The 25,748-nt window shown below is 44.8% G+C and overlaps 1 protein-coding gene across 4 annotated transcripts in view; it reads right to left on the minus strand.

Moving 5' to 3' along the window:
• Window positions 1-3,678: 3,678 nt before the first annotated feature.
• cnot1 (CCR4-NOT transcription complex, subunit 1) overlaps window positions 3,679-25,748 on the minus strand; it is a 31,138-nt gene continuing 9,068 nt past the window's right edge. Inside the window, exons 7-49 of one of the 4 annotated variants that reach the window (XM_080863735.1) lie at window positions 24,279-24,482; window positions 23,968-24,136; window positions 23,509-23,635; window positions 22,805-22,915; window positions 22,492-22,662; window positions 22,244-22,371; window positions 20,757-20,997; window positions 20,472-20,591; window positions 20,035-20,157; window positions 19,749-19,900; window positions 19,056-19,206; window positions 18,657-18,855; window positions 18,462-18,575; window positions 16,938-17,062; window positions 16,544-16,830; window positions 16,380-16,458; window positions 15,980-16,219; window positions 15,706-15,846; window positions 15,435-15,614; window positions 15,105-15,221; window positions 14,905-15,015; window positions 14,702-14,779; window positions 14,185-14,362; window positions 13,734-13,867; window positions 13,217-13,513; window positions 12,983-13,123; window positions 9,306-9,410; window positions 9,035-9,154; window positions 8,580-8,774; window positions 8,277-8,419; window positions 8,046-8,154; window positions 7,673-7,842; window positions 7,101-7,332; window positions 6,766-7,014; window positions 6,508-6,671; window positions 6,275-6,392; window positions 6,078-6,179; window positions 5,784-5,957; window positions 5,537-5,686; window positions 5,271-5,451; window positions 4,937-5,069; window positions 4,721-4,855; window positions 3,679-4,629 (exon numbers count right to left, since the gene is read on the minus strand). In XM_080863735.1, the coding sequence (XP_080719861.1) occupies window positions 4,551-4,629; window positions 4,721-4,855; window positions 4,937-5,069; window positions 5,271-5,451; window positions 5,537-5,686; window positions 5,784-5,957; window positions 6,078-6,179; window positions 6,275-6,392; window positions 6,508-6,671; window positions 6,766-7,014; window positions 7,101-7,332; window positions 7,673-7,842; window positions 8,046-8,154; window positions 8,277-8,419; window positions 8,580-8,774; window positions 9,035-9,154; window positions 9,306-9,410; window positions 12,983-13,123; window positions 13,217-13,513; window positions 13,734-13,867; window positions 14,185-14,362; window positions 14,702-14,779; window positions 14,905-15,015; window positions 15,105-15,221; window positions 15,435-15,614; window positions 15,706-15,846; window positions 15,980-16,219; window positions 16,380-16,458; window positions 16,544-16,830; window positions 16,938-17,062; window positions 18,462-18,575; window positions 18,657-18,855; window positions 19,056-19,206; window positions 19,749-19,900; window positions 20,035-20,157; window positions 20,472-20,591; window positions 20,757-20,997; window positions 22,244-22,371; window positions 22,492-22,662; window positions 22,805-22,915; window positions 23,509-23,635; window positions 23,968-24,136; window positions 24,279-24,482 (6,677 nt within the window). In that variant the 3' untranslated portion in view covers window positions 3,679-4,550. Of the gene's footprint in view, window positions 4,630-4,720; window positions 4,856-4,936; window positions 5,070-5,270; window positions 5,452-5,536; window positions 5,687-5,783; window positions 5,958-6,077; window positions 6,180-6,274; window positions 6,393-6,507; window positions 6,672-6,765; window positions 7,015-7,100; window positions 7,333-7,672; window positions 7,843-8,045; window positions 8,155-8,276; window positions 8,420-8,579; window positions 8,775-9,034; window positions 9,155-9,305; window positions 9,411-12,982; window positions 13,124-13,216; window positions 13,514-13,733; window positions 13,889-14,184; window positions 14,363-14,701; window positions 14,780-14,904; window positions 15,016-15,104; window positions 15,222-15,434; window positions 15,615-15,705; window positions 15,847-15,979; window positions 16,229-16,379; window positions 16,459-16,543; window positions 16,831-16,937; window positions 17,063-18,461; window positions 18,576-18,656; window positions 18,856-19,055; window positions 19,207-19,748; window positions 19,901-20,034; window positions 20,158-20,471; window positions 20,592-20,756; window positions 20,998-22,243; window positions 22,372-22,491; window positions 22,663-22,804; window positions 22,916-23,508; window positions 23,636-23,967; window positions 24,137-24,278; window positions 24,483-25,748 lie in introns of all 4 variants that reach the window. The other 3 variants (XM_080863733.1, XM_080863734.1, XM_080863732.1) reach the window with 3 other exon arrangements.

The raw sequence follows: 25,748 nt of genomic DNA on the forward strand, positions 1-25,748 counted from the left end.
CAGGACACCGGAGTAAATTCTCCAGCATCTCACACTTCTGATAATCAGCTGTCTGCTTGACGTTTATTCAGCTGTGTAAAAACTTCAATCTCAGACAAACTGATTTACTCAGGAACAAATAAAATACTAAAAAAAAAGCCAAACAATAACATTTTAAGTTATCTAAGTGACTCATATATATTTAACCTGAATAGCGAAAGACGGCGGTTGGTTTGAAAACGATTTGCGGGGAGTCCGGTGTTCTCACGGCGCTAGTGAGCCTAGCCCCCGGCTCGCTAACGAGCTAGTGGGTAACAGATGTCTCCGAAAACGTCGGAGCGCTTTTGAAAATATGCGGTGTCCTGATAAACTGAGCAGATATTTGAGGTTTACACAGCTACATTCTCGCCTGAAAATATGTTAAACGTTTATTTTGTGACCCAGAAAGAATAATAAGAGTAACATTAAAACTAACTAGCTGCCGCCATTGTTGGAAACTGCGCTGGGCCGCGCTATGAATTCTGGGACACAGCTGCTTCTTCTTCTTCTTCGGGGTTTAACGGTAGCTGGCATCCTTGTACATGCAATGCTGCCATCTTCTGTTTCAGTCCGTTATTACACTCTTAAATCCTGCCACTTATTCCTGCGTCTTTTGTGATCTTACAAAGCTTCAAACGACGCGTCGACTATTAAATCAGTCGTCGACGATTTTGATAGTCGACGTAATCGCGACTAGTCGACAAATCGTGGCAGCCCTACCCTCCAGCCACCCGCAGGTCTGTTTCTGATTGTTTGGTCAGGAACATTCTGGTGGAGGTCATTTCTCCTCTCACTCTCTTCAGATGGTGCTGGGAACAGCAAACCTGGCATCAGCATGTATTGATGTGCTATCTTGGGTCCAGATGTCTCCTGTTAGGCATACTGATCTGAGCCAAATGTTGAACTGGTCAAAAAATAAATGTCAGTGGCCTCGACCTGTAAAATCAGTGGTGACGAACTCCAGGCATCGAGGGCCGGTGTCCTTGATCCAACACAGCTGATTTAAATGGCTAAATGACCTCCTCAACATGAAGTTCTCCAGAGGCCTGGTAATGAACTAATTTGATTCAGGTGTGTTGACCCAGGCTGAGATCTAAAACCTGCAGGACACCGGCCCCGAGGCCTGGAGTTCCCTACCGTTGTGTGAAATCATTCCTGTTTTGGGCATTGGCTCATTGTTACCTCTGGACTTAGGGCTGTTCGATACAATGATATATATCGGATGACGATATAAAAACAGCTATCGTTTATTTTACGACACCACGAAACAAACTGTTTACGGCAATAGTTTTTCATCGTTTTGATGGTCACTGTAGCGGCTATATTAATTTCTTAAAGTTCTCTTATATTTAATATAACCACACTACGGACGGACAAGCGCCTGTTTTTACGTGTTGTCGTTAGCAACAACGACAGTAAAACCATCGCGTGGCTCTGCTTTTTTTTGACGTAAACCTTTCACAATAAAGCTCACGATCCTGTTGAGACTTTTCAAAAGAAACTGAATCACGTGAAAGAATGCAGAGAGTTTACGGATGAGAAGCAAAAGCCGTCAGGTGCTAAAAAAAAAAAACCCCAAAAAACCCTTAGACTCAAACTTTGAAAGAAAATGTCGGCCGTTACAACTTGTGTCTAAAAATATAGTTTCATGATCTGTTAAAACACTCGACTCCAGGTAAAGGACGCCAGCTGGAAACACTTCACACAAGTCGAGCTGCCCGAGATTCACAGAATTTACAGAAAATGTTACATTTTTGTGATTTATATCGTCAGGACGATACATGTCTTAAATCAGGATATGAGATTTGTCATATTGCACAGCCCTTTCTGGACCTGTTGTTAACTTTAAGACTAAGTCTGTCAGACTCGGCCCCCACCTGTCCAGCACCATCACACTCAGCACCGGGTCTCCACAAGGATGTGTTTTGAGTCCCCTCCTGTTTACGCTCTACACATCCGACTGCTCCCCTACCCATCTCTCAAACACCATCATAAAGTTCGCGGATGACACCACAGTGGTTGGACTCATCTCAAGGGGGGATGAGTCGGACTACAGAGATGAGGTCAACAGACTGACTGAGTGGTGTTCAGTTAACAACCTCCAACTGAACACCACGAAAACTAAAGAACTTATCTTGGACTTCAGGAAGGGCAGAGCAGACCCGGCCCCACTCTACATCCACGGGAGCTGTGTGGAGAGGGTACACTCCATGAGGTTTCTGGGCGTGCAGATATCTGATGACCTCTCCTGGACTGCAAATACTACAGCGGTGGTTAAAAAGGCCCAGCAGCGTCTCCACTTTCTGAGAGTGCTCAGGAGGAACAACCTGGAGGAGAGGCTGCTGGTGACATTTTACAGAGCCACCATAGAGAGCATCCTAACGTACGGCATAACAACATGGTATGCAGGGTGCTCAGCTGCAGACAGGAAAGTACTGCAGAGGGTCATCAACACAGCCCAGAAGATCACTGGCTGCTCTCTGCCCAGCCTGGAGGTCACTGCAAACTCTTGGTACCTCAGCAGAGCTGGCAATATCATCAAGGACCACTCTCACCCCAGCAACCAACTGTTTGAACTATTAGCGTCAGGCCGACGGTACAGGTCACATAAAACCAGGACAAACAGATTCAGGGATAGCTTCTTTCCCAGAGCTATCACCGTAGTAAATAAGCACAAAAACAACTGAACCTATTCCATACCGTCACTGTCATTATATTATGCTGCTATTCATACTGTCATCATATTAATGCTGCTATCCTGTATATATTGTACTTACTATTGTTTGAGTACTTACGATTGTTTTTTTTGTACTTTTTATATTTTACATTTATATTTATTATTGAAACTTGCACCAAGGGAGTGGCACTCCAATTTCGTTGTACTCTGTACAATGACAAAGGCTATTCTATTCTAAAGCAGCTGAAACTGATTTACAACCCCGTTTGATAACTTAACTTCCCAGAAGTTTTGACTTGATGCTTAAGAAGTGTTTGATCTTTTGAGCAGTGCTCATATACTTAAATCTGTTTAAGTGGTGCCGTCTTAACGTGACACAGCCAAGCCTCATTAACAATCGTGATAGTCTACAACTGGTAGTTTCTCTTTGGCAGCATATACAGGATTTGGCATCAGATTGACCAATACCAAGTCCAAGGACCTTCTCCAACTGAGAAGTTCTCTTTAAACCATCACCTAAACATCTGCAGATCCCTAGATGATCAGTTCAAACCCAACCCAAATGGTTGCCCTCAGATGTGAGGAAACCGGTTATGTTTAGAAACAACTCCAAAGACTCCACTATAAACTGCTGCTGCACCAGCATCACCGTCTACAGTGAAGTATTTGGACTGAGAGTGCGCCAACCAAGAAGCCCGGCTACAAAGCAAAGACATTTATGCTTAACTGAAATTACTAACTGCCCATATGAATAAGCCAAATGTTTTCTGGACAACAGTTCAAATTTAAATGAACTCTGGTCACTCTTTAGCAAACAGACGGCCAGAAACTCGCTGACTACAAAAAGCATTTGGTTCAAAGAGTCCATTTTTCTGGCTTCCTAATATTTAAAAACTAACATGCTTGAAAACTTATTACTGCTAATACAGTTAGTCCCACTTTGTTAATCTTAGTCATGCAGTCCTGAAAGAAGACAGATGAAATAGCAGTTTGAATGCTTTATTTACTGTATGTATGCATACTGCAGTTAAGTAGCAAGAACTAAAGGCAAACTAGAAAGGACTACAAAATACAACACATGGACCAATACATTTACAAAACATTCAAAATGTTACAAAATGGGCTGTATTGGTCCTTCTATTGTTGTTCTTCAATTTGGATCTTTATACAAATTTGTCAAGATACAAGGTTTCCATCACTGCATAATTTTACACGTGCCAGGGAGAGACTTCCAGAGCCAGTTTCAAATGGACAAACCATCAGCAAACGTTCTCCACCAACACACCAGGAGTAGACCCCCACCCCACATGGGAGAACTACATCTTTCTGTCCCACTTGGAGATAAAAGGAATCAAATGAAAGTAGGCAGCTTTTCTCGTCACTCTACCGTTCAGCCGCTGAAGAAAAACAACAACAAAAAAGCCAGGAAAAAAAGGATGTGTGGGAGGGAAGCAAACAGAGGACTTTGGTAGTGAGTGAAAATATGTTTACATGTCTTTACATGTCAAGGTACATTTTATTTGACATGTGCATTGCTTTCCACTTGTCTACTCCCCTATTTTCCCCTTTTTTTTCTCCAATATTTACATCAAAGCGTCAAAAAAAGTATATTAAACAGCATGTCCCGATCCATCTCATCTCAACTCCAAAGGGATATGACAAAAAAGGGGGAGGGAAAAAAAACCTAACTAGATCCATGAGCAGTAGTCCTTTCATCCACAGTCCAAATGACTATGGTTGCCAGTTTATCCAGTGCCAACAGTAAAGAGGGAGGTGTGTATGTGTGGGGTGGTGAGGGGGGTGGATCAAGGCCACAGCATCTCTCCGGGGGGCTACGAGCTGGCTGGTACACAGGCTAACTGGCACCGGTGCCCTCCATCACCTGCTGGGCCTGCTTCTGTCCCATGCAGCACTGGGCGACAGACTGAAACAGCCTGAGGAGAGACGGGAGGAAAAGACAGCGTCGGTTTAAGGCGCCACAACAACAGCTGCTCCCAGACATCGCATATCAAACAGGCAACATACTTTTCAATCTCGGGCGCACAGTGCACAAAGTCGTGGCTCCAGAACTTGAAGGCAGGATTCTTGATCAGCTCGATGAAGGTGATGAGGAGACCCCACGGGTGAGGCCTGTTCACTATCAGCCTCTCCAACAGAACCCTAAAGAACAAGGAGGAAACATTAACCAAGTATTCGCAGACAACGCTCAACGACATCGTCTGGACCTCGGATCGGTCTCACCTGGTGATCTGCTCCTGGATGGCCTCAGTGTTGGCCTCGGCAAACAAATAGAGCATCGTGCAGCTGAAGTAGTGAGTGTGACTGTTGGGGTAACGCAGCTGATTGGCGATCGCATTCAAGAACAGGTAACGCCCTGGAAAAAGACAAAATCAGAAGCCTGATGATTTGCTTAAGGTCAGATGCTCAACACCTAAAAATCCAGCTCCGTCTGCACTACCAAGAGCCAGCAAAGACATTCGTTATTTGGGTGAAAAGAGCTTTAAACACAGTTGGTTTCTAAGGAGTAGTGTCTAAATATCTATGAAAAGACCTTAATTTAATGCTGCTAGCCTACCCTCAGTGTCCAGGTCCACAGCCAGATTCTGGAAGATGTCCATGTGAGCGGAGTGGGTGATGGTGCTCATGGAGGGGGTGCTGCCCTTATTGTGGATGTGAGCGATTGCCTGTGTCCCCACATACAACACTAGAGCATTGATCAGCTGGATGTTGTAGCGGTTTCCTGGTTCATTAGACACCTGGGAGACAAAAGACCGCCACAAGCTCGTCACACCTTTGTGCTTCTCTTACTCCTGATTTAAAGTAAACGGACACCAAGCCTACCTGCAGGTTACTACGGAGCTCCGACAGGAACGTCACAGGTGAGCGCGTCTTCAGATACGAGTCCAGATCCTTTTTGAACTGTGACGGCATCACGCCTGTGAAGTTTGTGAGAATCCGCGGAGCGATGTTGATCTCGCTCAGCATGTCCACCTGCGGCAGGAATCGATAAAGGACAGGCCTATTACATCTTTCGGTCTCGAACCAACTTGGCTCATATCCACGATTCACACCAAAGCGCTAATCGAACCTTCAGGTTGGGTGTGAAAGGGTCAGGAAGCCTCATGTTGCGTGGAAAGGCACTGAGGATGAGGTTGCGGAGCTGGATGCAGTTGGGTGGGATGACGTCACAGAAGCCGTAATGGTAATCGCACAGAAACTCTGGGAAGTCGTGAAGCAGAACCAGGAGCACTCGCAGCGTGCCCTGAACGGATCATCAGAACAGCAGACGTTTTCTACACATCACTCAAAATACTCCTTGCTTCAAGAGCAACATTAACACTTAAAAGCCAGGATATTGATTAAAATGACCCTGAAAGATCACCTTGTAGAGGATTTGCATAGGTTTGTTGAGCTCTACGTTCCTCAGGAAAGGGGCCAGGTACTTGAAAAGATCAATCAACAGTTGTGCGTACATGGGCCAACCCTAGAGGACAGCATCGGTTTAGAACAAATATTCAAAAACTATTCAAACAAAAACAGCCATGTGATGTTATTTATGTAAGATTTCTCCTTAAAGACCTTCTGCTGCGGGGTGTGTGCAAGCATCCTGGCAATGAAGATGCGATGAGAAATCAGTTCCAGCCAGGCGTACACAAACCCAGGTGCTTTGGTGGGTCTCAGGATGTGGAAGGTATTGCTGCAGATAAAGGCAAACGTTGGACGACCACATGGACCGAAGAAAACATCACAAGAACTCGCCGAACTACAGTTTCTCGGCAGGACGAGGCCCTTCAGAAAAAGCGACTACTTACCAGAAGGCAGTGAGTGTCTGGAAGTTGATGGTTTCCAGGACATGTTCAGGGGCGTTGAGCTCCAGCAGCAGCATGATGAAAATGCGGTGATACGGCAGCTGCTGGAATTCAGTCTGACGAACATCGTGGTCCTGGATCAACACGCCAACTACAATACCGAGCACCTGTGGAGATATTAAGGTTATACCATAATGAAAATGAGTGAAACTGGGCTATAAATGATATATCAGAATAATATTCAGTGTGATGTGGGTGCACCTTGTTGAGGAGGTTGATTTTTGTCACTGTGTTGGTGGCCTCTCCAGAGTGTTTCACCAGCAGGGCTATGAGCCTCACAAAGGCATCCAGGTTGTGGTAACATTTGGCTCTGATGATGGCTGCACTGGCTGCTGGGTTGTGCTGTTGTTCAGCTTGTGCCCGATAGCTAATCTCCACACACATTTCTGTGCACAGCCGGAAGAAGCGAGTGATCAGGTCATCTGTCTTCAGAATTCCCTGCTGGTGCATCTAGGAAAAAGAAAACGGGGATGCAAACATGAGTAACAGTACTACTTTTTAATCATTCCCATTAACTAATAAATGCTGATAAAAACCTGGCCAACAAAGGCAGAGAAAGCTTTGGTGCTATCCCTGCCAGCAGCAGCGGAGTGATACAGGTTGACCCATTCCCTCAGGAGGTACTCCGCTTTCTCCCTCAAGCCTGGAGGATCATCATATTCTGACGCCTGTGAAATCCCAGAGTGCATCATGAAGTTGGGTCCACCGTGGGCCCGGTCAATCATGGCTTCATAGTTGGAGCGAACCACATCCATCAACTGGGGAAGCCTGGAAACGAGGTGGTAGAGGGCGTAGGAATCAGGTCTCAGCACACTACACCTCCAGAACTACTCATGCCATCAGAGCAAAGGTCAAGCTAGGGTCTGCCACCTCAGACGAGCAGACCACAAACACATGTTCAGATCACTGAACATCAAACACATGTAAGCGCAGTGAACAAATGCCATCACAGAGCAAAGGGAAACATTACCGTCTACCAAGATTTTGCACTAGCATCATAAAACTGGCCAATGGAGCTGTAAAGCAGCCCTGAAGGTTAATCTCCAGCCTCAGATTGTAGCTATAATCATTCCACTTCTAATGAATTAAAACTGCTGTGGTTCATTACCCCTCAGGTGCATTAGCTCTGGAGTGCGCACAGGTCCTCATCAAAGTCTCAATTGTGTGGAAGAGGTCAGCTTCTGTGACGTGGCTCACACTGCGTTCATCCACCAGCAGCAGCTTCACCAACTGCATGGCAAATGCAACCGCCATGTAGTGCAGTCCATTTTCCATTGACTGGAGGGAGGAGGGGAAAACATTTTGTTAATTTAAAAACACATTGACAGAGCAACCAACAGCAAAGGAAACTGATTCAATCAGAAAAAGCATGTTTATGCCTCCAGAAGTTTTATTTCACCAACTTACAGAACAGATGTGAAGACCAGTTAATGGCAGTGAACAGACAAAGACACTACCCACAGAAGTAGAAATGTGTGTACCTGTGCTAGGTGCAGGTCATACTGCTGCATATTTACAAGATGGTTCCTGATCAAAAGCTCCACCGCCTCGACGTTGTACTTGTATTCGTCACGGCATTCAATCAGACACCTGCGAACATGAAGCAAGTCAGAGACACTAAATTTAACAGATTCATGGAAAATGTTACAATAGCTTTTAGGATGGTGCAGGATATCCCATTCTGCACAAAAACTGTTCCAACATAGACGCACCTGGTGATCTGCTTATTGCACCACTGTGGGCCATAGGCACGTCCATCCTGCAGGGCTTTAAGCACCAACAAGTGGCACTCCCTGTAGCGAAGCAGCAAGTCGGCATCGGCGCCACTTGTAGCATCCAGAAGACCTTCAACAGCCTGGAGGATGGAATGAGCATTAAGACCTGACCTGTCTAACAGCGATTGTGAAGACAAAACGACATCAGTTCTATAAACTGCTTCTAAGTATGCACAAAACGAGAAGCTACTGTGCGGAAGACGTCTACGAGCCAAAACCAGCAACATTTAGTTATCCCACCTTCTGCAGCAAGCCAAGCGCTGCAATGCCATCCCTGGAGTTTCTAGCCAGAGCCACAGCTTCCAGCAAGCTCCGCAAGGCCTGGGTAAGAGGGTTCATGGCAAGCGCTGGAGGGATGGCATGAAGATGCTGCTCCAGGTCTGCTATGCACTTATCATAGATCTGAGCAACATCATCCGTCGCCCATGCCTGTTGCTGAGATAACATGGGGAAAAAAAGTTTGAGTTAAATGCGGCAACACAAGAAGTATTTAGTTAAATGTTGCTTTCTGAGCAACTCATCCACTGAATATTCATAAATGATGACAGAATAATAAATGATGATCTCTCCATGCTACTCTAACCTGCAGGACATAAACTTCTAAACATGTTATCAGTTCTGTAACACTGTGGTACTTTTCAGCATTCAGCTCTTGTGTTTGGGATGAGTGCGTGGGTCCCTGAAAATAAACGTACCTTCATGGGCTGAGCCAAGAAGCCAGTTGGTTGGGAAAGGTCATTACTTGGCAAGAAACCTGGAACGTTTCTAGCAAACTCCTCATACACAGCCAGCTGCTTAGGGTCCACTCCTCCCACCTGCAGCACAGGCACACCGTTACTCAGAGACTGTATCCACAGATTATGAGTTCTTTTTGTTGCATCTCTTCAAATTAATACAAATTCAGGGCAGGTTTCCATTGTTAATCGTGCGTTTTAAGATAAAACTAGCATGTTACAGTGACCTCACCTTTAGCCTGATCTGCTCTGGCATACGTTCAGCCTGGTAAGTCAGAACAACGGGATCACAATAGCGACGTCCCTCCTGGCGTGCATGCTTCCTCAGCTCAAACTCCTGGAAGAGTAAAAAGGAAACAATGTCAAGAAATTTGACTTAAACGTTTCTACACAGTTACAAAGCTACCGTATTTTCGCGACTATAAGGCGCACATAAAAGTCTTAGATTTTCTTCAAAAAGTGCGGCGCGCCCTATAGCGCAGTGCGCCCTGTGTGTTGTAAGGAGGACATAGTAGAGAACACCATGAGAACGCTAAAGGGTGAAGTGTGGGCGTTGATTGTTTATAAAAGAACAGGTATGTGCGTTATGCAGAACATCGTTGTTTTAACAACCCTGAAAATGGCAAAGAGACACGCTTATGAAGCACAGTTTAAACTGAAGGCCATCAGCTACGCGGAGGAACATGGAAAACAAGCTCCGACAGGTCAAGAAGACGCAGCTGAGTTTCCGCGGACATAAGGCGAGGTGGCCAGAGTTGGAGGAAAGACTCGAGCGGTGGATCATCGAGCAAAGAACGAGCGGGAGAAGCGTTTCGACTTCACCATTCGACTAAAAGCAGTTTCGCTAGCAGAAGAAATGAAAATTGAACATTTCCGAGGAGGTCCGTCTTGGTGCTTTCGTTTTATGAAACGGTGCCATTTTTCCATCCGGACCAGGACTACGGTAGCGCAGCAACTTCCAGCAGATTATAAGGAAAAGCTGGCCATCTTCCGCTCCTACTGCAGCAAACACATCGGGGACAAAAACATCCAGCCCAGCCACATCACTAACATGGACGAGGTCCCGCTCACTTTTGACATCCCGGTGAGTCACACTGTGGAGAAGAAGGGGACCAGCACGGTAGCGATACGCACAACGGGGTATGAAAAGTCTTCTTTCACTGTTGTGCTTGGCTGCCATGCTAATGGACAGAAACTGCCGCCTATGGTGATTTTTAAGCGAAAGACTTTGCCTAAAGAGAAGTTTCCAGCAGGAATCATCATTAAGGCAAATGAAAAGGGCTGGATGGATGAGGAAATGATGAAAGAGTGGCTGAGGGAGGTGTATGTAAGGAGACCAGGTGGTTTTTTCCACGCATCACCATCGCTGTTGATCTGTGACTCTATGCATCTCACAGCCGATGTGAAAAAACAAGTGCAGCAAATGAATCAGAATCAGAATCAGAATACTTTATTGATCCCTGGGGGAAATTATTTTTTGTTACAGTGCTCCATTTTAAACCAACATTAAGACAAGACAGACAATACGCTAACTAAGAATAGTACAATATATACATATATATACATACATACATAAGTCACTTATAAATAAATATTTGGAAAAGAAACATGTGTAGCTGTAGCAGCAAACAGTGTGTTAAGTGGATGCGTTGTACAGGGAGCCACAGGCAGGAATGATTTCCTGTGTCGTTCAGTGGTGCTTTTCGGTAATCTCAGTCTCTCACTGAACGAGCTCCTGTGACTGACCAACATGTCATGGAGTGGGTGGGAGGTGTTATCCAACATTGTCTTTATCTTGGACAGCATCCGCCTCTCCGACACCACCTTGAGGGAGTCCAGCTCCATCCCCACAACATTGCTGGCCTTACGGATCAGTTTATTAAGTCTGTTGGCATCTGCGACCCTCAGCCTGCTCCCCCAGCATGCAACAGCATAGAGGATCGCACTGGCCACCACAGACTCATAGAAAATCCTCAGCATTTTCTGGCAGATGTTGAAGGACCTCAGTCGCCTCAAAAAATAGAGACGACTCTGGCCCTTCCTGTAAAGTGCTGTGGTGTTTTTAGCCCAGTCCAGTTTATTGTCAATGTGTACTCCAAGGTATTTATAGTCCTCCACAATGTCCACACTGACCCCCTGGATTGAAACAGGGGTCAAGTGTTTCCTGGTCTTCCTGAAGTCCACGATCAGTTCCTTGGTCTTTGCCACGTTGAGCTGCAGATGATTCTGCTCACACCACGTGACAAAGGAGTCGACCACAGCCCGGTACTCTGTCTCATCATCCCTGCTGATGCATCCAACCACCGCAGAGTCATCAGAGAACTTCTGAAGATGGCAGGTCTCTGTGCAGTGGCTGAAGTCTGTGGTGTAGAGGGTGAAGAGGAAGGGGGAGAGGACAGTCCCACTGTGGTGTCGAATCTATTGAAAAACAGATTCAACTCGTCGGCTCTATTCTCACCTCCCTCAGCTCCCCTGCTGTTGGTTGGCCTGAATCCAGTGATGGTCTTCATGCCCCTCCACACCTCTCTCATGCTGTTCTGCTGGAGTTTCCACTCCAGCTTCCTCCTGTAATTGTCCTTAGCCTCTCTGATCTTGTCCTTTAGTAACACCTGGATCTTCCTCACCTCCTCTTTGTTGCCCCCTCTGAAAGCCCTCTTCTTGTTGTTGAGGAGGGCTTTGATGTCCTTAGTCACCCACGGCTTGTTATTTGGGTAACAATGAACAGTCTGAGCTGGAACAATGGAGTCGGTGCAGAAAGTTATGTAGCCTGTGATACACTCAGTAAGCCCATTGATGTCCTCGGCGTGAGGCTCACAGAGTGTTTCCCAGTCGGTCACCTCGAAACAGCCCTGTAGTTCTGCTAAGGCCTCCTCTGACCACCTCCTGACAGTCCTGGTGGTCACAGGTTCCCTCCTCACAATTGGCACATAGCGGGGGGTGAGGTGAATCAGGTTATGATCTGACCTCCCAAGTGGGGGGAGGGAGGAGGAGCTGTATGCATCCTTGACGTTAGCATACAGTAAGTCTAAAGTTTTCTCTCCCCTGGTGGGACAGTCCACATATTGTTTGAATGTTGGTAGTGTATTGTCCAGTGATACATGGTTGAAGTCACCCGAGATCACAATAAAGGCACTCGGGTGCTGAGTCTGTAGCCGAGCTATGGCAGAGTGGATAGTGTCACATGCAGCTGTGGGGTTAGCAGAGGGGGGAACATAGACAGCCACCAAGATGACTGTGAGCTTGCAGTCATTCAGGAGGCCTGACAAAGGAACTCCAACCGCTGGACATCACTGTGAACCGGCCGTTCAAAGTAAGGCTGCGAGCGGCCTGGGAGCGATGGATGAACGATGGAGACCACAGTTTCACCAAGAGTGGAAGGCAGCGCCGGGCGAGTTACGCCACAATTTGCCAATGGATTGTAGATGCTTGGGCTAACATGTCTGCTGGCACTGTTGTCCGAGCTTTCGCAAAAGCCGGCATCATTTCCGAGGAGCCGCACGGCACGGAAAGTGACTCTGACAGTGAAGAAAGTGAACCTGGCATGTTTGATGGAGATTTAGCGCAGCTGTTCAATTCAGACACAGAGGATGAGGACTTCGATGGGTTTGATTGATGACTATTACCGGTAATAAAAATGTGAGTACCAAACTCAGTTTTGCTCCCGCTTTATTTTTAAATACGCACACTTGTATGCGCCCTATAATCAGGTGCGCCTTATGTGTGTGTTAAATACAGTAATGGCACACATAACTGAGACTGCGCCTTTTAGTACAGTGCGTCTTATGGTCGTGAAAATACGGTACATGTATTCACCACTCCAACTTGGGCCATAGGCCAATGATCAGTTCCATGAAAATCCAAGTAGATTTGTATTTGTGCCTTTTGGGTTAATCCCCTTTAAAGTCTTACCGTGGCTAGTCTCTTGTCCATTTCAGGGCCAGCCTTCTCCACTGCCGTTTTCTGAATGAAACAGCAAGCAAGTTCACAGTTGTCTTGAGCAATTCTGGCTGCAGCCTCTTCCATCATGTCCCTCTGTTGGGGTGTTGGTGCCTAAAAGGAAAACAAGTTTGTTATTTGATGCATGCTTTTCCTCTTTCTTCTGTAAACTAGCAATTTAAATACACACCCTCGTGGAGGCCTTACCCTCAGAGCTGCAGCAAAGCTATTCTTAAGGTTGGTGGCAATGCTCATGAGCAGAGGCTCACGGCAGGTGATCATGGCCATGCCAGCAGTCAGGTTTCTCATCATATGGTGCGCAGCCACACGCATGCGGGACTCTTCAGAATCCAGAGCGAAGTCCTTCCTGATGATCTGCTCACAGGTCGTCATTGCGATTTTGATAGAGCGATCGACCACAGGGTGCACCAGCTCCTGGACGGCACGCTCCACTGACTGACGCACACATTGCTTTAGCTGAGGATGAGCCTGCAGCAGAGGGATCTAAGAAAACAAGAGCAGCCCAAGAATGAGAGAAACTACTAAGAAGAGATCCAAACACATGAAATGATTACTCATTAATTAGTTACTCTCGGTGTCATCAGGTCCCTGAGGGCGTCTAGCGTGCGTAGCTTCATGTGTGCATAGCTGAAGTGTATAGAATCCTGCAACAGTCTACAACTCTGCTCAGACGCCAAAATCATGACGCAGTCTTTATACTTACGTTGACATTTATATTGATGTGGGGAGCCAGGCCTGCCAATGCATACACATTGATGTCATGGTAACTAAACTGCGGGGTGGGCGGCCCGGTCGTTGTACAAGTGGTGGTGGTTGCAGCTGGGGTGGAGGGAGGAGCTGCAAATGGAACAAAGTCTCCTGTTGGTTGAAAATGCTAATTTGATTAAAAAACTCACAAGAAAAGGCAAAACAAACAGCAAGCACACAAAAACCAACGAGCTTCTTAAAGTGTTCTCAAAGGACAAGTGATGGCCCCAACATGACAAGATTACAAGTAACAATAAGATTCTGACATGTTCAAGTATTCAAAACAAAACAAGACTATTCAAGTTTCAGACGTAACAGAAGTAATGCATTTTGTTTCTACGTGACAAAAACAAACATTTGAGATGTTTAAACTACAAAGACAATTTAAAGAGGAATAACATGATCACCTGCAGTAGAGACTGGCAGCATCTCCTCTGGAGGTTTTGCCTCCTTCTTTGGTGCCGATAGCTGCTCCTCGAGGTTCTTTAGCTTCTCCTTGTCCTTCAGCAGGTTTCCTGGCTTCAGCTCGTTGATGTCCAAAGATAAGTTCTTACACAGAACTTCAATCTCAAACTTCAAATTCAACTGTAGTAAACAAAAGCATGGAAGCAATGAACTTCTGATACCTTTTTATTTACCTAAGGAAACGTCAGTCACTTGAACTGTAATTTTATTCATGACGTTAAGTGATAATGACGGTTTAGACAAGTGCAGTTTTCAGTGATAAGACATCCTGCTATGCATCATTGTGCATTTAATCTTAATTGTTAAATATCACTCAGTGCATCCAATCAAAAACAGGAATTATGGGAGGCAGCTCCACTGTTGTTACTGTAAATGTAAAACAACCGGACTGGAGTTTAAGACTACGGTACAAATCCAGATGTGTTTTCTAAATAGCAACACACAAGGCTAACTTATTACCTTCAGGTCATGTTCCTGATGCAGCTCAGCGAGAACATTCATGATGGCCATAGTCCAAGGATTCTGGGGTCTGAAAACCTGTGGACTCAAAAATATAATCACGCTGAGTGGTTTGGACATTTCCCCCCACTGTATATATAGAAAAGTTGGTATATGGGCCATACTGCTTAGGGTCTACTGAGAAGTACACCTATATTTCTCACCATGCTTCGCACGCTGGACTCCAAAACTTTGGCCACAAAGGGAACCACATAGAGCAGCTCCTGCTGGCCTTTCACATAAGCTTCCAGTAGCAAAGACTTTACTTCTAGATCCTAGAAGAGGGGAAAAATAAAAATTAGGCCACTCTGAAGCACAAAAACCAGCAGATAATTTTACGGAGCAAGTAATAAAATGCTCTTACTGTATAAAGGATAGGCTTGTTTTTGGCCAGTGTAATCATGCCTAACCAGTGGCCAAGGTTCTTCAGCAGGGAGCGATCAGAGAAGTTGGCAGCTGCCTTGTCTGAGGTCAGAAGCACCTGAAAGACGCAGGGGAAAAGTACTTTACAAAGGATGACAGTTTACCAGAGCAAAACCAGTTTACCCAACATAATAATGTGACGTGTGAGAAACGTAACTACAAGCGCATCACACTAGGCAAGTTTTTGGCAATAAGACAGCAGAGCTCAATCCGACTTTTGGTAGAGGTGTCAAACATTGCACTGAACTAAATATTCCGTCTTTAAGTCTACCTTGATGTTCCTGTAGGTTTCATTAAGAACCATCTTCACAAACTCGGGGTTTTTCAGTGTGTCCAAAAAGTTCGAGTAGAGGCTGTGAAAGTTGGGCTCGATGCTGACTCGCTTCATCACCAGGTACTGAGACACCCAGGGCATGAACTCCTCTTTCACCGTCTCTTTCAACTCCTCGACCTGACAAAAGAAATGTTCTGCTTTTAAAAAACAGCATCTTTGATTATTAAGGTTGTTCTAATGCAGTAATATTTTGTTTCTTTGTCTTTACCTTCTGAGTCATGTTGGATTGAGAAAGGTTGTTGAAAATAAAAGCAATCTTCTCCTGGACATTCTCCGGAGGTTCTACGATCCTTTCCGTTTGGTCAGTAGCCACCAGCAGGGTGTCAATGTTGGTAGTGTTTATGGAGGGCTGTAGGTAGGAACGGAGACTATTTATTATTATTGTGTGTGTGTCTGTCTGTCTGTCTGTCTATCTATATCTAGATATATCTCTCTCTCTCTCTCTATGCTGCCGCATGGTGTCCGGTCAAAACTGAACTCACAGGCACATCCTTCTTGAAGTTAGTGGCTGTCGGCCTTGCGATCGTGGACGTCTTAGAGGCTGTGGTTGTAGTCGTGGTGGTTGTGACGAGGGTGCTGGGCTGGCCTGGCTGTGGGGCTTTAAGGCCGGCAGGTTGCTGCGACTGTGCCTGGGCTTGTACTAGAGCCAGGCTCCCAGGTGTGGTGATGGACCCCTGCATCTTCACTGGAGGGTCCCGTGACTGTTGTCCATACTCAATATACTGCACACACAGGATATTTGAAGATGCAGAGCGACAGATTTAATTTAGCTGAATCAAAGGCGCGCTTCTCTCTCCAGCAAGAGAGAGAACTAAGTAAAACTTAATGAATGCTGATAACAGAAAAAGGATCACCACAAATAAATTAAGGAAACCTGATTACCTCTTGTAAATGGTGGGGGAATTGCAAGAAGTGACCAATTGAAGCCAGGTGCTGACAGTACTGAGGGTAGTCCTTTAGCCTAGGGGAGAAAAAAAAAAAAAAGATGTCAGCTGTAACATAACGCCTTATACTTACACTTGTTTTGCAAAAGAAAAAGCTAGTACCTGTTTTTGAACCGATCTAGGGCAGCAATTCCAAAGTAATACATTTTGGATCCGTACGGTTTTCGTAAGGCTTCAAGAACATATCGGAGGGCCAAACCCAGGGCCATGTAAGTGACGAGACCTTTCTCGATTATTCCACCAAAAAGACAGGCAGTGATATGCAGCTCCTTGTCTGGGTACTGGGGGAAGAATCTGTATTCCTCAAACAGGTTTCGAAGCATGCAGTTGAACACCTCTCGCTCCCGCTTGATGGTAGAATCCTTAAACCTTTGCAGCATTTCCAAGACCTGCATGAGTCCAATGACATCACATATGAATTGTTTGACAAGTGTGGAAAGGATTCTATTTGAAGAGGAATGATATTCGCAGAAAAAAATGTCATGTAACTACTCACTTCATCCACAGACATGGTTGGGTGAGGTGGGTGGTTGTAAATGCGCTGGAAGTAACTGTTTGCTTCGTCATCTATTTCCTTACTAAAGTGCTGGTTTGCTTCGGGCCACACCTGAGAAAGGTCGGCTGGGAACAGAAAAGCATAAGTGATCATTTTAAGTCCAACAATGAATAAGAATGCACTCATTTTCACTATAATAAAACACAAAAGTGTCTTGGTTTATCTACAACACGCAAGTCACATTGTTTGTGTTGTTTAAAATTTCTTCACACACAAGAAAAAGAAAATAAAAATTCCCGTAGGGGCCCTTTCGGAAATGTTACAGAGGCGAGCAAACACAACAACAACAGCTGAAACTGAATGACCTGATTCAGCCCAAAGTACAGGCGATAGCTGGAGGTCAATAACAGCTGAGAAAACTTCTTTCACCGTTAACCTTAAAACACCAACATCTAGGGCTGCGCGATATGACCAAAATCAAACGTAACATTTTCTGTAAACTCTGTGAATCTCGGGCAGCTCGACCTGCGTGAAGTGTTTCCAGCTGCGCGTCGTGTAGCTGGAGTCGAGTGTTTTAACCGATGCATGAAACGACACATTTTTAGACATAAGTTGTAACGGCCGACATTTTCTTTGTGAGTATTTCTTACACGGCGTGCCGCGGGGAAAAGCCTGTTCTAACGTTTGAGTCTAAGGTCTATTTTTTAAGCACCTGACGTCTCTTTTTTACTTCTCATCCGTAAATAATCTGCTCTTTCACATGATTCAGTTTATTTTGAAAAGTCTCAACAGGATCTTGAGCTTTATTGTGAAAGGTTTATGTGGAACATTAACAAGCGGACACGCGATGGTGTTACCGTCGTTGTTGCTAACGACAACGCATAAAAACAGGCGCTTGTCCGTCCGTAGTGTGGTTATATTAAATATAAGAGAAAGAGAGAAGTTTAAGAAATGAATATAGCCGCTACAGTGACATCAGAACGATGAAAATAATATTGCTGTGAACAGTTTATTTTACGACACCACGAAACAAACGATAGCGTGAAATGAAACGACAGACGTTTTTATATCGTCATCCGATATATATCGTTGTATCGAACAGCCCTACCAACATCAATCATTCATGTTCGTCTTTATAGACTGGATGAAAGAAAACAAGTGTCTCTTCATCTTAGAGGCCTCTAACAATTCAGTACTGTAGACAATTACGTCATGTTGAAGAAGCTGAAAAATATTAAAGTGGGGCTGTCAGCAAAAGCAGACAAGGAATGGAAGACTGATCTGTATTTCCTCTCACACTGAAGTCTACAATCATTTTATGTAAAACAAATCACCAATTAACTTGTTTCAGGAATAAAATCTCACGTTAAGGAAACGTTTTGGTGCGGCAGACAAAGTGCCCTGAAAGCCAATTTCTTTAGTAAGTGATTGTTGTCAAAAGCAGAGGAAATACAGTGCTGAGCAGCGCGGGGCGGGGCTCTCAGTCACACCACTACCACCACCACTTACAGGCCTTCATCTTACTCTGCTGAAAGGTTGGTGGGTTCAGGCCCGGTGTGCTCATCTTCCTGGGACCAAAAGGATCAGTGCTCCCTGCTGGCATCCCTAGACCAGGACCGATGCCCGTGCCCAGTGGACCTGGAAGTAACAATAATGTCACTTTTCTGCTTCACACTTGATAGCATGTTTGGATTGAAATACAAAAACCTGAGGTCATACCAGGGAGTTGTGAGGGCAGGCCGGAAATGCTCCCAAAAGGTGTGCTGGGATTAGGATTGGGAAGTGGTGGAAAGGCTTTTGCTGGAGACTGGGGATTATTGAAAGGTGTATTCACTGGGGTTGGGAAACTTATGCTTGGATTGAGGGAAGTAGCTGAGGGCCCCAAATTCAAACCGCCAATGCCACTCAGAGGGTCCATCTAAACAAAGGGACATAAAGTTAAGCAGGCAGGAATGGAACAGAGCTACTAACGTCAGCTTTTTACAGTAAAAGAAAACATGACAGAACTGTTACAGAAACCCAAAACATTGTACACTTTATAAAAGTGTTAATATCAAAATTAGCATCCACAAAACCAATCATGAAAATGTATTTCAAAAGACGTGATATGCAAGATACCTGTACAGGTGAGATGGCATCTAGGGTGCTGGTGCTCGGGGCACGTCCCTTTGGCATTACACCTGGTGGTGGCTGTCGGGCTTTATTCATTACATTGCTGCAATTAGCCACCATCGTCAGGATAGTCTCCGACAACTCCTGGGATACACTGCTAAGGATTTAAAACAAAAACAACATACATGTAAGACAGATGTTACACTGCATCGAACCAGCGTTGGGCTCCACTCGAAGCTCCAAAAGTCCAGGAGCATCAAACAAAAGCCCCTTTTCCTTTAGCACCTACTCGGATCAACTGGCCACAGTTTTCCACTAAGTCAGTCTCTGGTGCTAAAATAGTACCCGCTCGGCCGAGGTTCAAGTGATCCGAGCAGGTACTGAAATGCGATGTCACCAGAGTGCATGCTACTGATTGAGAGATGAGTCGTGAAAGCAGCACGTTCACGAAAATCACAACCGCCATTTTCATAACCTGGCATCGAGGGAAATGGCTACAACTAAGAAGAAAAAGCCACGGCCCGAGTACGATCACCTCTGCTTGTACCTTTGTTGTAGTGTGTTGCATACCAATTACATCACAGGACGCTCGCTCGCGTTGCTATGATGATGACCACGCACAAAAGGTGGTGCGCAATTGCAATGGAAAAAGCAGTCGATCCGAATAGGGGATAAACACCAGGCTTTAAAGTTCCTCACCCAGCACATGACTGCAAGCAGGCCAGCATGGTGGCTAGAGTCTCTGGAGGCAACTGGGCACTTTTGGGCTGGTCCTTATCAGGAGCCAAACCCCCCATAATGGATGGACAGCGCCTCTTCAAGAACGTCACACAAGCTTGGATGAAAGGTTCCTGTCACAAGAACAAGAAATATAATTAATACAAAACCAGACTTTTCATGAAATACGTTTAATGTTACACTAGCATAAACAGGAAACCCATCTAAAAAGACATATCGATTAGCAATCATTAGTTTAAAGACCTACCCCGTGCTCTCTAATTTTGTCAGTAAGCCATTTATCGAGTTTGAGGTATTCACGACGCGAGGCAAGTGCAGCGAGATCAATAACAAAGGCAAACGGAGTACCATTCAGCAGCATTGATAGAGACTGTAGAGAGGAAAAACACATTCATGTTCACATTGGGTTCACTTAATTTGTCTCCATTTATTACATGAAACATTTAATAATCCACCTTTACAACTATAGACACGGACTCTTTAAATCCAATAATCAGATTATGTACAGAGGTCTGTTATTGCAGCAAATACAATGTTTTTAAATATTAAATCAAAAAAAGTTTCTAAGGAGAGAACCGACATGCTATACAGCGTGTACCTTTACCCTCTACCTTAAATTCAGATGAAATGTTACAAGAGTACAAAAACTTTAATGGTCAAGGAGAACGCAGTATTCTAACCAACCTTTAAGTCTTGGGCCACATCCAGGATGCGAGATAACTTTGCTTGGTCATACTGCTCCCCTCTCATGTACCATTCAGCCATCGAATGCATAATTAGCTGACGTATGGAAGGAGACTGTCCCTGCAAGACAGACAGACACAGTTTTGTATGCAAGCAGGATTTTTTTAGTTTTTGTTTTTGAACGACGCACCAAACTAGTAGAAAACTTGAGAAACACTTAACTGAAGACATGACTTGCCAGACAACATGTTACCCAGCAACACTGATCTAATAACAAACACCAACCTGTCCATGCCAGGCATAGTGCAGGATAATGGCGGAGTTGGGGTGATTTCCCAAAAAGATGGGCATCAGGGTGGAGATGAGCTCGTGGCGCAGTGTGTGCCACGAGGTGGTAATCTGCAGTAACGCCAGCACCAACATGTCGGGGCAGTGTTTGATCGGGAAGCTGAACAGCTGCTTCACCTGCTCATACTGGCCCACCTCAGACAGTCGAAGCAGACTCTCCACCAGATCCAGACTTTTCCTGTGAAGAATTACAAAAAGATGAGCGCTTTGGCAGAGTTTTAAAGTGTCGTGGTAAACTTGATTTGAAGTGATGGATTTTTTTTATTTATTCATTTTTAACGTGAACACTTCAGTACACACAGAGGTCCAACTTTGCCTCCAGTTTAAGAGCCCATCAAGGACACCTCAATTACCGTAATTGTCGGGCTATAAGCCGCTACTTTTTGCACAAGCTTTGAACCCTGCGGCTTTTAGTCAGGTGCGGCTTTTCTATGGATTGTCCGTGATTTTTGTCATATCGTAAGACGATTTGTTTTGTGTGTTCCGCTGTTGTACGGCACTACGTTGCCTGGCGGAAGGATCGGGGTTCAAGAGTGGTATGTTAGTCACATGTCCGTCCGCCAGGCAACGTAGTGCCGTACGAAGTAGCGCGAAAAACAAACTTCAAAGTAGCGCTACGCATTCAGCGGGAGGCGTGGATGATGAGCGGCAATAAACTTGCAAGTTATGCCCAAAAAGCAAGTTATGCCCAACTCCACCGGTGGATTCTGACAGCGTGGAAAAGTGTGAAAACATCCACGATCACCAACGGATTTTGAAGGGCTGGACTGCTGCATGATGGAGAGGAGGACACCGCCATGGCCCTTCTGAGGGTGTTCGACTCTGACACTGACAATGAGGATTTCTTTGGTTTTGAAAGTGACAACGAAGGAGAGAAGAAGAGTGGATGACGAAGCCATCCTGAGCCTGTTTGTATCCGACACTGGAGAAGAGGACTTTGGTGGTTTTAGTGCGTAGGAAGAAGAGAAAGATGGTGGTGAATGACTGACTTTTCTTCTTGTTAAAGCTGTGTCACTGCACCTGAGCCTAAAAGGTAGGCCGAATCTATTGTTCTGGTGTGCTGTAGGTTATTGTTATGTACTACATGTGCAAATATGTACCCATAACTTGTTTTTCAAAATATTAATAAAAGTGATGTCTCCAAACAGCCATCTCTTTCCTGACAATTCCCTTTGTGCATATTCTCTTACATATGATAAGTCAACATTGAAACACCTGCGGCTTTTAGTCAGGTGCGGCTAATGTATGTACAAAACAGGATTTTCCCCTGATTTTAGCTTGTGCGGCTAATATTTAGGTGCGCTTTGTAGTCCGGGAAATACGGTACATTTTTACTGCTTTAAAGCAAAATCTGAAGCCACAGTAAGAAAAATACGCAACGGCACACCGTTCTGCAGAGGCAAGGTGATATTCAATTTCCATACCATGTGGCAATCTCTCTATTGTCATCCTCTGGTGGGGCCTTGAGGATGTCAATGGCCACAGTGTGACAAGGGTAGTCAGCAAAGCAAAACACGTCTGGGTTCATCAGGGAGTGTTGAATGAATGACAACTGGAAAAAATACAGAAAAGATGCATTAAACTACACAAATCTATTCCAACTTGACAAAGATTCCTCTCATAATTTTCCCCAAACACCTGAATTTTTACCCTCTCGATGAACATAAGTTACCTGTCCCTCAGCATGTTTCCAAGGCCGATAGATGAGATCCACAGGAAAACTTTCAATGCCCAGCCCTCTCTGGATCCCATACACCACTACCTGCAGGCCTTTGCTGTCTCGGATTATAAAGCCCGGGTGGTCCAGTTCATATGTCACCTCTTTGAAGTTGAGATTGGGATTCTAGGGTATAGGTTAAAAATAAATAAATAAATAAGCAGTGAAAATTCAGTCATTAAAAAGGATTTTTTATTTTTGTTAAGTTTTCCATCTCAGCGTTTCCTGGAAAATTTCTGGTTTTCAGATGAACTGACAGTTCACTTACCACTTCTTTGACAATGTCGATGAGGACCTCAACGTTCCACGTATGTGTCTGCGAACCATCGTTCTTATCTTTCCCATCGCTCCAGATACCGCTTCCTGGAGCAGAGATAGACTGCAGAAAGAGGAAAGCCATCAATCATCCATCAAAATCTGTGTTTGAGCCACCGTCTCCACCTTTGTCCAGTACCATGGGACAGAGTGCACTCACATTTAAAAACAAGAGAAGAGCAAAGCAGGTACGCCTGGGCTTTGATAAGGTTTCTTTTTAACATTAAGCCCACAGCGTGAAGGCTTAACTAAGAGGGACAGAAAGAGCCGAGTGTCGAAGGTGAACTGCTACATGCTTACAGAACACAGCATCAGACAGAAGGGCTGCTCGGCCTTGTATAACAGGGTACTCTATTCGACTTCATTCTGTCAGTTAAGGCCGACTTCAGCATGAAAATAAAACATGTGCACACGGAGAAGCTGCCTGACATTGAGAAGTCCACAGCTGTGCTAGCCAAATCTTTAACTGGTTGATAATAAAACAGTGTGAACTGCTAGACTGTCTCCTGCACTCAGCAAAAACAACAGCAGTTTGAATCTTCATGTTTGCACTTACAGTAGTTCATGGCAAGTCTGTGTGAAGAGAAACTAACTATGAAGCAAACCAAACAGCGTTCTTACACTTTCCTGTCCCCTCCATCAAATAAAGAGTCTCACCTGTAGTGGGATGCCGTCAGTTAGACCAGAGTGGGTACGAGCCATCATGCCCAGGACCCTGGCTACCTGGCTGGCCGTCACCTCTCTCACCCCATATTGAACGATTATGTTTCTGCACTCGTCCAGACTGAAGAGAGGAAAGAAAAGGTCAATGTTGCCTACAATCCGTCATTACTGAGCACTCGCATGTAATTTCAGACCAGAACTTATATTAGGACAGGATTAAGTAATAACTCACTTTGAGGTTTGTGATAAAGCGTGTTCAAACAATAAAAAGACTGCCAGTTTTCTTTCATATTTATTTAACACAATTTACCAAACACGCAAGAGCTTCTTGGTGCCAACACACGGTCGTTCAAATGATTACTTAGAATTTAGATACAAGACAAATAACTGTAGTCACAGGTTTATTTCTTTTAAATCACTTTGTTCACACAGTTTCAAACAAGCCACACTCACCTAGCACAGAAACCATAGCCAACTTCTTGAATGAATTCTGCAAGAGAACTCTCCATCCTGGTCTTAGCTAACTCCCCCGAGTCAGGTAGGATCCTGTCCATGAGAATGTCCCGTTTTTCAGGGTACAGCAGTGGTGCGAGCACCACAGGACAGCGCTCCTGGGGGAAATCTGACAGCAACACACAGAAAGCGTGGCAGAGTCAGATTGGGAAAACAAAACTGGCCGTTTCACCATATCGAGTCAGTCTGCGTGCATATTTAAGATTTACAATCAGCCCCCCCCCCCCCCCCCCCCAACTGATCCTCCATACCTCGGCAAAGTGTTTTGAGGAAGGCGTCAATCTGCTCTTGCCCTACCCCACTGGCTCCCTTCTGTCCAAACAGTAGATGGGAGAGCAGTAGGTGCAGCACCTCTATGGCAATGTCTTGGAAGCCACCTTCTTGGTTTCCTCCAAGATCTGCGTCAACGTATGACCGCAGGAGGTCTGGAAGTTTCTGCTTGATGAACTGAGCAGCTGAGAGAAAAAAAAACAGTTTATCATGTGCTTTCCTGTGTACTATGTTTGAAAAAAAATAAATAAAAATCATTAGGTGCAGCTAATGTGAAACATTTAAGTGATTAAATGTTCAGAAGAATGATAGGGACAGTACGCCATGCCTTCCAGAAATGACTGCAATCAAAGCACACAATGCTCCTTAATGCATCTCCGCAAGAAGCGTGTTTGTGTGCAAAAGAGATGAACTGAAATCTTGAAACAAAGTCAAGCATTGATTTCAGGATTTCTCTGCATTGGTAAGCGTGTGTGTGACAGGTAGAGCTGCCACGATTAGTCGACTAGTCACGATTACGTCGACTATCAAAATCGTCGACGACTGATTTAATAGTCGACGCGTCGTTTGAAGTTTTGTAAGATCGCAAAAGACGCAGGAATAAGTAGCAGGATTTAAGAGTGTAATAACGGACTGAAACAGAAGATGGCAGCACTGCATGTACAAGGATGCCAGCTGCCGTTAAACTCAGAAGAAGAAGAAGCAGTGTCCCAGAATTCATAGCGCGGCCCAGCTCAGTTTCCAACAATGGCGGTAGCTAGTTAGTTTTAATATTACTCTTATTATTCTTTCTGGGTCACAAAATAAACGTTTAACATATTTTCAGGTGAGAATGTAGCTGTGTAAACCTCAAATATCTGCTCAGTTTATCAGGACACCACATATTTTCAAAAACGCTCCGACGTTTTCGGAGACGTCTGTTACCCACTAGCTCGATAGTTAGCCGGGGGCTAGGCTCACTAGAGCCATGAGAACACCGTAAATCGGTTTGGCTGATGCAAAACGAGGGATTTAGGAGAATGATCAACACCCTAGACAAACGCTACACAGTGCCGTCCCGCAACTATTTTTCTATTGTTGCACTACCTGCTCTGTACACGCAGCATCGAGCAACGGTGGAGACAGAATTTCAAGCAGTACAACATTTTTCGGCAACAACAAAACGTGAGACATTTGTTGTTTTTATGTTTATTTATTGTTTTTATGTTCAATCTCAACTGTTACGAAGTTGATGTGCAGTTAATAAGTGCAATAAATATTTATACTGGAAAAGAAAATCGTGAGAGAATCATGATCTCAATTCTAAGCAAAAAAATCGTGATTCTCATTTTATGCAAAATCGTGCAGCCCTAGCTGGCATAAAGAATGCAAACTGCATACCAGCAGCAGACTACCAGGCTCATTTCAGCCAAGATTTTAAGACAATTCAGGAAGAACAAGCATGAAATGTA

Source organism: Rhamphochromis sp. 'chilingali', assembly GCF_963969265.1.
Source record: "Rhamphochromis sp. 'chilingali' genome assembly, chromosome: 2".
Lineage (NCBI taxonomy): Eukaryota > Metazoa > Chordata > Actinopteri > Cichliformes > Cichlidae > Rhamphochromis > Rhamphochromis sp. 'chilingali'.